Source organism: Opisthocomus hoazin, chromosome Z (assembly GCF_030867145.1).
Source record: "Opisthocomus hoazin isolate bOpiHoa1 chromosome Z, bOpiHoa1.hap1, whole genome shotgun sequence".
Taxonomy (NCBI): domain Eukaryota; kingdom Metazoa; phylum Chordata; class Aves; order Opisthocomiformes; family Opisthocomidae; genus Opisthocomus; species Opisthocomus hoazin.
In genome coordinates, this window is record NC_134454.1 from 48,442,978 (window position 1) to 48,458,821 (window position 15,844).

The 15,844-nt window shown below is 45.9% G+C and overlaps 1 protein-coding gene across 4 annotated transcripts in view; it reads right to left on the bottom strand.

Moving 5' to 3' along the window:
- DAPK1 (death associated protein kinase 1) overlaps window positions 1-13,873 on the bottom strand; it is a 99,894-nt gene extending 86,021 nt beyond the window's left edge. Inside the window, exons 1-2 of one of the 4 annotated variants that reach the window (XM_075410897.1) lie at window positions 13,823-13,873; window positions 12,818-12,974 (exon numbers count right to left, since the gene is read on the bottom strand). In XM_075410897.1, coding sequence (XP_075267012.1) covers window positions 12,818-12,879 — 62 coding nt within the window. In that variant the 5' untranslated portion in view covers window positions 12,880-12,974; window positions 13,823-13,873. Of the gene's footprint in view, window positions 1-11,892; window positions 11,989-12,817; window positions 12,997-13,244; window positions 13,303-13,822 lie in introns of those variants that run through there. The other 3 variants (XM_075410896.1, XM_009936440.2, XM_075410898.1) reach the window with 3 other exon arrangements.
- Window positions 13,874-15,844: the final 1,971 nt, after the last annotated feature.

A 15,844-nucleotide genomic window follows, 5' to 3' on the forward strand; every position in this document is an offset into this window, starting at 1 on the left:
AGACGACAGCAATGCTAAACCATACTTTCACATTTTCACTGTCTCTCTCATTTGTACTCTACAGCTCACAAATCACAAGCACAGTGTCAGATTGACCGAATCTCGGTATTCTGTGGTCCTCTTTCAACAAACACTTCCAAGTCACTGACCTTTGACACATACGTGACAACACTGCAACAAAAGGGAAAAAGTATTGATCTATTCTAGAGGATTTTGGAGCTGGTCTTTTGTCAATATGCAGTGGGGGAAAAAAGTACCTGACACCTAAGTTAGTGAAATTATCTTGCACAACAAATACAAGGAGATGTATACAACCAGTACGAAAACGAACTCACCCTAAGCACACATCTATCATTCTGGTAAAACCTTGAGATGGTAAAAACAAAAAAAAAGTGAAAATGTGAGAAGATCCCATGCCTCAGGTCTCTTAACACAAGCACTTACACCTAAGTGATTGTGAAACTACAGAATGCGAAGAGCTACCTATTATCTTATTTGCCCAAGCAAGGACTCATGAAAATGTTTCAGACAGAAGTCCGCTCACAGATACGGTGTTTTAAAACACCAATGTGAAGTCCATGCCAAGATGTAGTGGTATTTAATGTAAAAGCTGGGGGAATATGTTTGGCTGTCAAACTTCCAAGGCAGCTGGATGTCAGCCATTGCCTATCAATGATGCTTGGGCTGGAGCTCGCTGAAACCCATTTGGCCTGAATACATGTGCATCTGCTAAAGCCTTTTCAGAAACCACAGTATAGTATGAAAAGCAGAACACTCACACTTGTAAACAGTTCATGTAATAACTACATCTACGATGGACAGGAAAAAGCCAGAAAGAAGGTGGGATAATGCAGAGAAATACACAGATTTTCAAGCAGAGTGCTACCCTTACTGCCATTTACAGTATTAAAAAGGCACTTGCACATACACAGACTTAACGGATCAATGCCTAAGCACATGCCCATGTATATAAAGAACACAATATACCATGCCAGTACTTAACGACAGAGTTTGAGTCTTAATTATTCTATTATTCTTTTCCCCTCCATTTGGACTTTTATTGAAATTTGAAAACCAGCTCAGCAACTAACATTATATCATAAGTTAGTCTTGCTAAATGTTAAAAGATATGTGACGTGCATTTGACTCAGAACTGAACTTAAAAGCTGAGTCATCACTTGCTCAGAAACTCTTAAACCAGGAGCCTGGGCTGAATACTAAAACATATGAGCTGAACAAATATTTGATTTTGGCGATGCTAAAGACTGATGTTGCTGCTATTTCATAAATAATAGGTTTTGAGTTTCCTGCTTCTCTTCTGCAGCAATGGGTTCTGCAGCACACCTGAGGTGGGAGTTTGTTCTTCACCTTGTGGAGGAAGACTCTGGTGATAGCGCTTATCAGATCTTGGTCATCCACTCTTTCACCACAATGAGCAGCTTCCCTTTATTTCACCTTTTCAGAACTGCCTTGTTTTATAGCATATGACCCGTGATCTTAATGAGCAGCAACAATGTGCCTCTAGGCAGTATTTTTATGCAGATTTTGACTCTGGAAGATATCTATGTTGAATGGCTGCAAATAAAAATGCACAAATGCATGACATTGGCAGCACAGCTGCACCTGTTAGATACACTAAACAATGCTATGTAAGAAAATGTCGCTTTTTCAGTATCTTTGAAAAATCATTTGATATGATGATAAGGCATGGATCATTCACCAAATGCTAGAAAAAGGGTAAAATCTAATCACTGAAAGCAGAAGTGAGGATGGACTGCAAATCCCCAAACAGGTGTCAAGTCAGCTTTCCCAAGAAACAACAGAGTTAAAGGTGTGGAATGGATTTCAACACATTTCACTGCTTCCCATCAGGTACTAAGGATCACTGTAAAATCCTCAGGTATCTTACTAATCTTTCAATACCAGAGCACAAACAAGAAACATACAATCTCCAGCTTATACTCCAACAGAAGATGACAGAGTAACTTTTCATGTGGGAAAATTTCTGAGTTTTCTCTTCCAATTATTAATTTGATGTCAGCTAAATACTTAAGAAACTCACCAAACAATACAACCTATAAACGTATCATTTAAGCCAAAAAATTAAGGGCAGTGATGAAAATCCTGCTTTTCCCTGACTGAAGACAGCTTTTTAGGAAGACATGGCATTACAAACAAAGCAGTTTGTCACAGACACAAATCTCATACCAAGTGCCTTAGTAACTGTCCATATACATTATGGTTTTATGAGCTGCTATTTAGAGCCAAATAATTGTCTGCTTCCCCAGCTCTTCAGCCTTTGTTCGCAACTACTCACTCTCACAGACAAGCTCGGCCACTTAGGAATTCAGAACATTTTAAAAAAATATTCCAAGTTGCCCCCTCTGACCTCCACGCAAAGCAGGGTTTGTCTAGCTACCCTACGGCTGCTGCCACGGGGACACATACCCAGGCTGTGCAGTCACCGGCCTTGTTGTCCAGGGTTAATCAGCAGTCAGGTTCTGCTTCCCAGCTCAGACCAGCTCTTCCCAGTGGCCCAAGCCGGCCACACATGCATGGCACCGATGCCGAGCACGCGGGGTCCACGCTGCCTGTCAGCATGTTGAGCACACATCCGTCACAGCCAGAGGATTCCCCATCCCTCTGACCACGCATTCCTATGCCATGCCAGCGGCTGGTGCGGATAGTTGTCCGACGTGGCCATGGTGACCCAGTTCAGAGAGCTCAATCCGTGATCTGCTCCCACTTGCAGGCTGCACTCGGAACAGTGCCAGTGCCAGGACGGGAGACACCGGAGGAGAACGCAGGACAGTCAGTGAGGAGCAGGATCGCCCGCTCGCTGGCCCTCTCACTGGGCTGGTTTAGCCACCCTGCAGAAACAGCCCAGCAGGGCAGCAGGCAGGTACAGCAGCGCTGGCAGGGAATGGACACACCCTCCGGAGGGACAGCAACGTAAAAGCTTCTTTTTAAAGGAAACAAATGGGTAGCAGAATCGGACCAGCTTTATAAGGTATGATCTGGAATGGTTTGTTCTCCAGCTAATGTTATAACTGGCAACAAAAGGAGAAAAAGCTATCTTTCTTTTAGACAGGAATGTGAAGTAAATGGTATCCGAAGGCCCTTCCAAATAAGCAATGAGAAAAGATGAGACATAAGGAACTAAGCCATTCCTGATGTGCTTTATTTTTTGCATGGAATCAACAGCAGTTCTGCGCAGATAGCCCTGATCATGGAGATAAGAAAATTCCACCAGACAGAAAATATACCAAAAAAGTCCTGACTCCAATACCATAATGTTTGAAGTCTATGCTTGCCGAAAAAAACCCCAAACTAACACAAAAAACAAAGAAAAAAAACAGAAAGATGAAGAAAGCAGAAAGAGACAAGGTGAAATATCCATCTCTGGGATCACATCTGCATCATTTTTGTTACAGGCAACGGGAGCCAAGAGTCCCCATAAAGGAATTAGATTTAGCAAGAAGAAAGGTATCAAAAGCAAGCTAAAATTTATTACCATTCAAGACTCCCCTGTACTGTTTTTTCTTACAAAATAATAAACTGCCAGTTTTGTTGAAGAAGCTGTTGAAAGTGCTGAGTTCTTGGCCACAGAGTTGTTAGACCTAAGTAAAACACCCGCTAATACTAATTTCCTCTGTGGATAAAGGGGAAGAAGCCCACACCTGAAGTCTCCATTAAACCGGGCAGAATAATTTATTTGTAAACCATGCCAGAACAGAATACAATCTTATCAATTAACACAAAAGTTGCTCCACCTAGTTACACCTACATAACTAAGTAAAGTGTGCACTACCAGATAACACACACACCACACAGAGTACGTGATTGTAAATTTTAAGCATTGTTTTTCTTAGTCTAATTTAGAAACACAGGATTACAAAGGACCATCTCAGCAATGAAGTTCAATCCTCTTGAGCTGCAGACAACCCTGCAATAGTCAACAAGATTAAAAATCTCAGAAAACAGAGACTAGAAGAGACAAGAGACCGCTTCTCTCTAATCACAAGACAGTTAAAAATCACCAAACACTCCAGAAAACAAACACCCTTTCTCTGTCCGGTAAGGGTAACAACTTCAAAACACCACAGCTTCAGGAGCCCGTGTGACCTGGGGAAGATGTCCCTCTGCTGTCAGTTCCCATGCCACATGAGCAGGTACTCAAAGTGAGCGCTTCCACAGGCACACCCACCCAGTAACTCAAGCCTTAGGACGACTACTTACAGATACTTCTTTGGGAAAAAACTGAGAAAGGGGACAAGAGTGCAGAAGCCAATTTACACACCAGGCGGAAAGCAGGGTTTCTCTAATAACTTGTGAAAGCTTAGAAACACGGTACTAACTGCTCATTAATAACTAACTGCTCACAAATAAAGATACAGTCGAAATAAAATACTGCCAGTACACCAGTTCAGTTACAGGCTAACTTCGTATCCTGTTCAAGCAAGAAGTGCACAGACAGAACACTACTGCCCAAAGCACTTTTTTTTTTGCTTTCCAAAGGCTCACTCCTCCAGTTCGGTTGAAAATTCCATTAAACTATACTTTTCATTCAGGTTGTACACACAGTTACAATTCACACTGTGACCTCTTCCAAGCTTTGGATATGTCCCCTCATGTTTCTGACCATCCACTATGAGACATTTTTCTTTATGAACACACAGGCAAGACCATCTAAGCTTCCTAACAAACAAACAGGCTATACTGGGCAAGACTTGCCCTAGTAAAGAGGGGTACGCTGCTGCACTGCAAGGTCCCCGCTGCTGGCGGTCCACACACCCGCGTGGTCTGGGCAGCTGTGCAGTGATGCTTCCTCCTCAATTGTATTGCCTCTTGAAGCAGAAACTGTCTGTCACATCCACTCGTGTAATCAGGAGGGAGGAATGGGAAGGAAACAAAACAACAAAATCAAGAGTATAAAGTTGCAGACCATCATGTACGTGATTCTGTGATGTGGATTAGTCAGTGTGGTGTTTTACAGCAACCCTAATCGATATTAACTATTCTGGATTTTGATGAAAAGCACCTATTACAAGACGTTCTCCCTGCCATCAGTGTGTCACAACTGAAAAAAAATGACCACACTAAAAACAGAATACCTTCAGTACAAAAGCACAACATTCTTAAGGACTACAATATGCCTGGAAACTTTGAAAGAGAGAGTTAAAACTGATTTAAGGTATCTACAATGACTGTATCCTTAGCAGGTGCCTCCTTTTGCAGGGTAGTATCATGCAGTCCTCTCCTTTAATCTTACAAACTCTATCTTGATACAATTTAGGTTCCCTGTTCACACTGGTTTCGTTTCAAAGACAAGTCCCAAAGTTCACTCTCCTGGAGTCAAGCAGCCTATAAATTTCCAGCCTTCAGATTCATCTGTGGACGCTGTAAATGTAAATCTAGTTTTGAAATGTTTGTTTCCACAAGCATTTTCTTTCCTCCAGTGTATTTAGAAATTATACCACTCCAAGCTTTGTGGTGCAAGGCTTAATGTGTCAAAGCCTTAAGTCTCCCCTCTTAAAAAAGCCTCTTCCCAGAGCTTCACCACCTTAACATGTCTTCTTCACTGTACAACAGAACAGTAGCAAATGGAACCATGGAACTGAGGGTGTTGCAACGTATTGTACAGGGATACGGGGAGATAGCTGCCCCTGCAATTGAGCTCTGGTATCAGCCTGTTCTGTAACCGCACGAAAACCAGCAGGAATGTCACCTAACCACTGACCAAAACATGCAGGGTCCACTCATGCCGTGTCACCCCCTAAGTGATGAGATCTAAGAGTTTAACAACATTACCTGTATTAGACTCCTTGGCATAGGCCCTTGTACCCTGTTCTACTAAATTTCACATCATTTATGTTACTCCAAAACTCACTGCGTAGCGAAGACAAGTAACGAAACAGTTTAGCCTTGAAGATCTTTACGGTTTGTCCACACTTCTCTCACCTTCCCCTTAGCTCAGCCACGAAGCAGTGATGGTTAAGCAGGATCTACTACGCTGCATAGTAAGTCGACAAATGCTTTTCAGGTTTGTTGGATAACTCTCCTTTGCGCCACCTACCTTCCTGCAACAGGGTCAAAATGCAGTTTGAGAAACAACAGTCTTTGAGATAGAGCTCCTACGCAAGCAACTACCATGCAGGAAACAGAAACTACTGAGCCACTTCCGTAACTGCACATTTCCTTCAGAATATAAAATCTTACCCACAAGTTGCACAGGTTCACCAGCCAAGCCAGTTAAAACCAGAAGGACGCCCGGCCACTAAGCCCAGCTGTGGATCTCACAGGAAACACGCAATTTCCTCCAAGAACTGATATACCTTTGAATACCCGTGACCGACTGCAACAACCATTTGTCAAGCTTACTCCAGAACCACTGCACCATCTGTCATTCCCCTAATTTCCACCTTAACTTCCTTGTTGTCAGTTTATGTTCTGCCTTTGTAGTAACACGACTCTATCCCTGTCCCTCCTACATATTTAACTTGAGGCAGATTTATGGAGGCAATCACAACTCCACACAGGCAGAGATTTCACAGTGCTTTCAGCTGATCTGAGTGTGCACTGCTGCCACAAATTAGATATAAGGTGGTTTTCTTCCCCTTTGACAGCACCGCTGCATCAAAAAAAACACAAAACCCCACACAGAAACACACAGCAGGAGAAAGTGATACCGCTCCTTTCAGCCACTGACAGCGTGGACTGAGCTTGGCACACAGCTCTCATGAAAACACGGCCTCAGCCTCCCTTTTCCTAAGCTAAAGGGGCCAATTTCTGTTCAGTACACACAGTTCCAGCAGAGGAAGCGACATACTCAAACATCTGTAAAGGGAGATAACAGGAAGGAAAAAAAAAAAAAAAAGAAACACCAAAAGGCCCCCACAAACACAGAAGGACAAAAAAGCAAAGCCCGGAAAGACGGAATGAAAGTTTCAGCACACCCCTCACATACCAGCTCCGGTACTGATAGTGCCTCCCTGAGCCTGGCTAGAAGAGAAATCAAAGACAAGCATTTTTATCTGCTTCCTGATTAGTTTAGATTTACACAGATTTGTGCATTTAAACTGAAGGCACAGAATAATCAGCAAGCTCTAGTTTTAATTACACTTCGTTTTAAAAGACCTACAAAGCAGGCATTATTCTCCTGCAGAGCAAGGAATAAAGTAAGCAGGACCAAGCAGTTCTACCCCAAAAGCATCTGCGCCTCTTGTGCTTTTCATGCAGCGAACCTCTCAGCACATAAGGCATTAATTGTCACCAGTAACACTGTATGGTGACAGCCTCACGCAGCCTGTGCAATCAGCAGCTCGCAGGTTATTATGCATTTGCGAAAAGGAGGCATTCTGAGGCACTGCTGGGAGGTAAAGTGACTCGAGATGCAGAACAATTCTTCCCACCACGCTTTCCAGTTAAAAGGCCGCCTTTTTCAGTACCCACACATCCATCAGGGCCAGGCCTTGCAGACAAGTGTGGAATAACCAACTTCTCCTCTGAGAGCTGACAAGACTGATACAACATTTATGTGGTTCACAAACAGCACAGAAATATTTCTTTCCTGTAATCTGAATTTCACAATTTTCAACTACTCAAAAAAAAAAAAAATAAAAGCAGCACGCAAAGACACCAATCAACCAACCGGATTTCTTGCTCAAACAGCGGCTTTGTTGCAAATGTTTTCAGGGTTCCTCCCCAGGTCCTTGTCCCTGAAAAAGTCATACAGTCCACTCAATTGACTGCAATTAATTATCGTTTTCTACTGGAATTGGCACACATGTAGTTATAGAAGCATGTGAATAAATACTGCAAGTGAATTCCACCCTTGCAGTATTTATTATTGTGCCCGTACAAATAACACAGGAAACGGTACCGTAGAGGTTTGCACCTTCTGCATCTGCAATACTTAACCACTGTAGCTCTGTATGGAAAGCACGGTTAACCCATGCCTTTTAATGGAGAAATGGAGATGAGCTTACAGCAAGAAAATCCAAGAAAACAGAAATCGGAAATTTCAGTGTAACACAGTTCAAAATTTTACACCTTACTTGCAATACTTCTAGCCTCACCAGACCATCTTTTACATTGCTCCCCATGTGACTTTGTAATCTGACAATTCATAGAAAAAAAGTGTTACACCACTTAAAGACTGTTGGCACGGGTATTAGACATGACCATTCTGAAAGGAAGTATCACCTCAAAGGAATTTCACATCCTATACATCTCACAGTGGAGCTTGACAATACTCACACAATTTTCATACATCGGCTAGTTAGCAAGATTAGTTTAGGTTGTGAAGCCTGAAAAGCACCATGAAGCTCAAATTCTAGTTGCCATCCAAGTATTTTTTGTTTGGTGTTTCTACTTTCCTCCCAACACAGGAGCGCAATGTAGTTACAGTTACGGTGTTTGGATAGATGACAGACAGCCTCTGCAGTTCTAAAAAGCAGTGTTTCTGAAAACTGGTATGTGAATAACCAAAAATACATACATGCACATATCGCATATTTTTATATATATACGTATATTTATATATATATATATTTATATACGTATATATATATGTATGTACTGCCTACATACTCCTTGCTTACTACAGAAATCAGTTTCCAGCATCCAGGGGGAAAAAAAGGGAAGAACAAAACTCTTTTCACTCAACACTCAAAGGTAAGAGAATGTTTTTTAGATTGTAAACACACATTTGCCCAACTCCCTGTTCTCTCTTACCGGTACCTTCAGCATGTTACTGTATGCACTTTTCTCTCACAACTGATAAAGCAATCAGATACCTTAGACAGCAGTGTTAGCTCACTGCATTTTACTGTTAGCGTCTCTGCTTAGCGAGCTACCAAGCAGAAACAGACAAGTTTCGAAAACTGCTGAGATTCATCACAGCTTTTCTTCAACGAGTTGCAAGTGTTTCCCTAGTGAGTGCTTGTTTGTAAGTCCAAACAAGCTTAAGTTTAAAATTGTTAGACACCTGTACCTGCATTTTTAATCAACAAGAACCCAAAATTTGCAAAGCACAGTGCAATGCAAATACCATTCTTCAATTCCAAACCTTTATTTCAACAATCTGCATCTCTCTTAGGAAACACATGAATGTTTAAAGAAAAGTAAAAAAAACAACAAAAACCCAAAAAACAGGAGGGTAGGGGGTGAAGGAGGAGGGAGCTGTTTGTAAGATCAGGAGCTAAATTCCTTCAATTCACATAACCAGACAGCGTACATATCCATACCACAGCTACACCATACCTCTCCCTATAATTACTCAAGCAACGCTGCATTTCTCACAGTACTGTAGCAACTCCCAAAGTAAGGCCAGTCACAGCAGGGTAAAAAAAAAAAAAAAAAACACGTTTTGATTAGTCTGATCCGGTCTCAAGGTCCTTACTCGCGTGCTCAGCGTGGTGAGGTTTTTAACACTGATGGACTTGAATTCCTGTCTTCTGGGTGAGCTGAAGTAAAAGCACTGCAGCAGGGTATTTAAGATGCACAGTCACACCGCCTGCAACAGCGGGCAGAATTAAAATGAAAAAAACAGCTTTACTAAATTTGTTGCTCTTTCCTGATGCCTACCAGCCCTTGAAATTTCATGGTTGGATGACTACTTAACACATCTGTAGGCAGCCTGCATCCGAACAATGCAAGTAATATGCATCACTTCAAATCTGTAAGATGGGAGAAACAGTGTACGCAATGCCCACGTACACAACGATCAAGAGCACAACCTTCTTGCATGTTCTGTGCTAAAGACAACATTTGACCCACAAGTCTCAGAACACTGTTTCGGTACAAAAGCTTAAGATAAACCAACTTGAACAGCCACGAACTTCTTGGAAGAAATCACACAGGCAAGACAAACAAGGGTGATCCTGTCAGTATTCACAACCCCAAGTTCCTTCTTTCTTATTCTCCCCGGGCATAAATCAAAACAAACCAAAGGATGAAATAAAACTCAAAATATTTCAGTAAAAGGACGAGGACTGTTACTGCTTTTTATGCAAAGGCACTGTGAAATACCAGAAAATGAGAACATGCATTTTTTTCAGTCCAGGCACACACCCCTTCTTTTGTTTCCAACAACTCTAGGTTTTATGTCAAGCAATATTTAAAACTCCTTTATCAGTTTCAATCAATATTTTAACTTACACAACCCATTCACTTTCTTCAAGACACCTTCCTTAGATCACTTTCTTATTCAAATGACTTTTTATTCTAGTCACTAACAGAAGTATTATAAGGTAGTAAAGACTGCTAAATAATTTACAAGGGAAAGTAGTGAAGATTATTAAAATTCCAGAGTATTTCCATCTTCACTGAGCTTTCTCAAAAGGCAGGATGGCCTAGGAACTTCAGGATCCATTCATTCAAACACACCTCTGTCAATAAAAAAATCATCTGTTCATTTACTCACCTTGTTTGCTGCATGACTGCAGCTAAGTAAGAGGAAATAAAAGAATTATTCCCTAAGAAGGGGGAAAATAGGTTGATTTTGCAAAATGCAACCTTCCATCATTGCTTAGCTCAAGTATTAAATCACAATTTGGGTTCCCAAATGAACACAAGAAATTTCAAAGTCAAAGATGTTTTTAATATTCACTGCTTTCTGAGTTTCGAGCCTCAGGGTTGAAATTTGCAACTCCATTTAAATGCAAACATAAGGGTGAGAAACCTACCTAAGGGGTAACACGGGAACGGAGAGCGATGGGATTTACAAGAGGGTATTTCAAGCAACTCTAGAAATTTAAAAAGAACCTAAAAATTCCACTGAACTAAACCATACAACAACTGTCCCGAGATATGCTTACTCTTACGGTTTTACGGCAACACTTCGCAGTGGAATAATCCCAGTTTCTCAAAGTGATACTTACATGAAAGCTTTGGCCCTCTTAAATAACCACGTTCCATTTTTAAAGCAAAAGTCCTGACAAACATTTAACAATGTTTTACCATCCGCTGGTATTTTCTCACAAAAGTAGATAAAATTGATGAGGTTCTTTCCAAGGAAAAACGAGAGCAGAGTGTAACATCCTTCTAAATTCTTAAAATATTATGGATTTAGACTGCATGACAAGCTTACACAGCTTCAATATTAATAAAAACAGCCTCGGTAGTGTAATACCTGGTCTATAACTGATCACAATATACCAGTTTTATACTGAACTCCATTACATACTATTCTGCTCATCTGAAAAACTCAGTTTGGGGTTTTTTTTTTGTTTGTTTGTTTGCACTTCCCCGTACTGTAAAAATGAAACACTGCTGCGTTCTGGAGCTAACACATGACTTCCAAAGCATGTTTGTTCAGAAAAATCCCCGTATATTTAAACATTTCTTATGTGTCTGGCCTAAGGGCAATTGTTATATTTCACAAATATGTATTGGGGACTAAACATTCTGTTGACACTTTCCCTTTAAGATAAATACAAGGGGGGTTATGTAAACCTTAGCAATTTCAACACCAGTATACTGATTTCATCTTGTCACTGAAGAACCCCGAGAAAACATGACAGATAATTTCTAGATCCATGTCTTTATTTTCTTCTATAAATTAAACTAAATATCACTGTCTGTACGCACAAACACAGTTTTATTTTTAAGAGTTCAGAAACCTAAACCTGAATTTCAGAACACTTCTGTGCTCTTGCCAAAAAGGATGGAAATCATACCAAACAATTTTCTGTGTCCAAACAAAATATTTAGACCACACAATCTAAACTTACAGTTTAGCACACCCTATCCACACAAGCTGCGTGTTTAGCACAAGATATCCAATAAGCTGATATGACTTTGCTGTCCAGCACAGCCTGTCATTCTAGATGTAGGAAAAACCCAACCCAGAACACTCAGTGAAAATAAAAGCACGCATTCATCACGTACCTGTGCAAGTCGCAGCAACAAGCTCGTACATAAGCGGGGTGAAGTTTATTTTGAATACAGTCCAATGAACTCTCTGATAATGCGGAGGCTTTTTGCTTGCTTGGTTGGTTTTCTTTAGGCAGCAGTGGTGTTTTTCTACTGCCTTTCCAGTGAAGGGTCCCACGAGCAGACACGGGACCTTCTGCCCCACATATGCTGCCCTGTGGTAATTAAACACCGATCCCAAGCTTTGAAAGCACCCTGACCAACACTAGAAGAGGATTCTGCCACAGCAGCATGCTAGAACGCCACTGGATTCTCCCTTCAAGAAGGGGGAAGGAAAACGAGCAGGACTCGCACGGAACAGAATCCAGGGTTAAACCAACAGCTTTAAAACACAGAAAGCACTGAGAAAACGAGGCAAGACTACCAGCTCGAGCTCTTCACAGCGCGGCAAGCAGCAGTCACCGCTCGGCACCGGAGAGCCCAGGTTCAGGAGGGCAGAGCTTCACCCGCAGCGCTCTGCCACGCACCCCCGGTCCCACCGCGGCGCCTGGAAAGCCACCTCCACCGCGGCACCATGGGTTCAACACCACCGCAGAGTTCACCCCGGTTCTTCAGCCGCGTCACTGGAGAGCGAAATACGGACGGAGGAGTCCTTCGCCACCGACGTAACGTGACCTTCTCTCCCGCAAGTCCACCGCCCTTCCAGCCGCCCGGCCGGCCACCAGCGCACCCCACCGCTGCCAGGGCCACCACCAAGCCGAGAAGGCACCAACCGGGAACCGCCCCAAGCCCCAGATCCCATCTCACCCGCATTAACACAGCGAGCGCGCCGCAGCTCCGGACCGAACCCCCTTCCCCCGCCTTCGGAAGCCCTGGAGGGGTCCGCAAGGCAACGCGGGGCCGTTCCCAGCGGGTCCCCCCCGTCCCGGCCCGCACCCACCTGCCCAGGTCTTCGCCCGTCTCGTAGTGCTCCTCCAGGTTCTCCTGCCTGAACACCGTCATGGTCGCCACCTCGCCGCCGCCTTCAGCCCCTCCTCGGTGCCCGCATCACCAGCGCCCCGGAGCCGCCGGGGTCGCCCCGCGCTCGGCTGCGCGCCCTGCGGAGGAGCGCGGAGCTGAACCGCCCGCCGCCGGGGCCCGACCCCGCCCCGCCCGCCCCCGAGGGACGCGGCGCCCGGCGGCCGGAGGCCGCCCGCCTGCCCCCGCCCGGGCGCCGGGAGAAGAAAGCGGCGCCCCCCCACCTCCCACACCCCCGCCCCTTCCTCCGCAGCGGCGGCCGCGCCGCTGTATTCCTCCGCGGCTCCGTTGCCTGGTCAACCGCGACGTGCCGCCGGGCCTGCGGCGGGCGGCCCCGGGCATCCCCGCACCTGACCCCGGCTGAGGCGGGGGATCCCCTTCCCGCCGCCGGGCAGCGGCTGGCGGGGCGGGCGGGGCCGGTCCGTCCGTCCGTCCATCGTTCGTTCGTCCCTCCCTGCCTTCCTCCCTCCTTCCCTCGCCGCCCCGCTCGCCTCTCACCCGCCGCGCGGCCCCGGCCGCTCCGCGACCCGTGAGGCGGCGACACCGCCGCGGCCGCTCCCGGCCGGCGCGCAGGCACGGCGCAACGCCGCCGCCGCGGGGCGACGCCGCCCGGCCAATCGGAAGCCGCCTGCCGCCCCCCGCCCCGCCCCGGCCCAGCCCGGCCCGGCCCGGCCCGGTCGCCGCGGCCAGGTGCCGCCCGCCCCGCCCCCCCCCCCGCGCCCCGGCCCGTCCCGTCCCGTCGCGGGGAACCGGCGGCGGCCTCCCCCGTCCCCGCCCGGCGCGGCCATTGTGTGCGCTCCCGCCCCTCCCGCAGCCCGCGCCTTCCCCCGGCCCCGGGCAGGGCGGAGCGGGGCCGGGGGCAGCCGAGGTGCCGCCGGCCCCCTGCCCTCCTCCCACCCCCGCCGACAGCGACGCGCGGTTTTTTTACCGCGAAATAGGTGAAGTCGTCTCCGGGGAGCGCTGCGCCTGGCGCTGGCTGTCGGCTGGCCTTTCCCGTTCTCGCGTGTGTCGCCGCTGCCCGGGTTCAGCTTTCCCGGCGCACGGCGCTCCCCGCAGGGTGCCGGTCCCTCGCCGAGCCGGGGCTGCGGCCGCCGCTCGCCTTTCGGGGCAGAGATTTCTCCCCGCCGCTCTGTTTTCCTCCCGCCCGTGCCGTTCAGCCCGGAGCGAGCAGGTGATGGCGAGTAACTGAGCAGCCTCCAGCTCCCACCTGAACGCTCGAGATCTCTCGGGAAGAGAACTGCTCGATGTCAGGTGAAAAGAAGTTCGGTCCTACGGTTTTTCGCTTACTTGTCTGAGCAATTGGGAGAGCCTGGTTCAGGGCAGCAATGACAGCAGCCCTGAAATTCTCTGAGTGAGTCACGGCGTGACCTTGGGCAAGCATGAAACATTTTTGTGCCTCCAGTGATGTGAAACGAAGGGAGGGCGTTTGAACGATCGTTGGTCGTGAAGTTACACAAATCGGTCTCCAAAGAGGGCACCAAGGTGGAGTCTCCTCACGCCTGAGGAGACCGGGTTACGTTCAGAGCCGCGCACCCCCCACGATTCGATTTACAGCCTGACACGCAGGAGTACGATGCTGCGCCTTGTCTTCAGCCCGTCTCCTGCGTATTTATCTCCAACAGGTTTTCAAAGTCGTGGCTCACACACTGCAGGTTGTTGGGTTTTCAACACAGCTCAAGGTTTTTAACAAACACTGGATGCAGGCTCAAAAGTTCATTCTGGTTTCAGAGATTCTTCGTTTGCTGGAGATGAGGACGGTCACTGGAGCCAGACCGTGAAGTCTGAAGCACTGTGACCTAGTTTTATCTTCTGATGCTTTTCACTTCTTTCTTTTGGGATTTTTATAATGGTCTCGAGCTCATACAAGTGTAACGTTTGTTGTAGCTTGTATGTATTTTGCATCGCCAGCACTACTCAAACACGCAATTCAGTGTTACTCCTTACGATCCAGCCCCGCTTTGAACGGAGCAGTTGAAATTTCACTGTTGATTCCAGTAAGAGCAGGCACGCGTTGGAATCAATACACCATCACTGAGATAGTTACCAAGATGCACAGGATCAACAGAAAACTGGATTACTTAAAATCTTGTCCCTTTCTTTTGAACAGGGAAGTCTCGCTCCTGTCGCCAGTCCATCTGGGTCTGGGATGCCTGGATTTTGTTGCTCGGGCCCCTCACTGGGCCTGGGAGTTGTGTTTAGGTATCGTTGTGGCAGCAGCAACAGCACATGTCACCTTGTCGTCTGCATGAGGAGCAGTCACGCTCCACTCGAGCGAAGGCAGCCACGGCAGCCTGTCCATGCCGTGGTACGCACGGCGACAAAAGCAGACGTTTGCCACCTGAAGCACTGTTTCTTCGGAGAAATATGCAGCTAGCTTGTTTGATGCAGCCCCCTTTGAAAGGGCTCGCCTGTTCCTGGTGGCGCTCGGCTTGCGGTCTGGGGACTCTTAATCCAGGTGAAAACCCAGCCCCACCGCTACACTTTCAAAGTGCTCGTTGACTTCCGTGAGGATGAGATTGGATTGCACACAAAGGGGAAAAATGATTTTAAATTGCTGTCAGATGTAATTCAGCGATTGTGATTGTGGTTTACACTTAAAGATTCAATCACATATTGGATGAAATCCAACCCTAATAAACTCAGTAGCAAAATCTCTATGATTTCACTGTTCCATGATTTCAAGCCAATGTGTATTTTTTGTTTATTATAACATAACAGAAAATGATACTTCTACTGTTGTAAATCAGGAGCAATACTGATGTAAGATTATTTCACTGTGAAAGAGGATCAGGAGCAAGATCAGTAACAACAAACGTGTTTTCAAAGGAGTGATATCTGCCTGCCAGCTTACTATGTCAAGCGGTTCACGTATATTTTGCTATATAGAGAAACTCATGTTCAGTTTCTCGATAAATACTACAAAGAACTTGAATTTGCAGAAAGCCTCTGT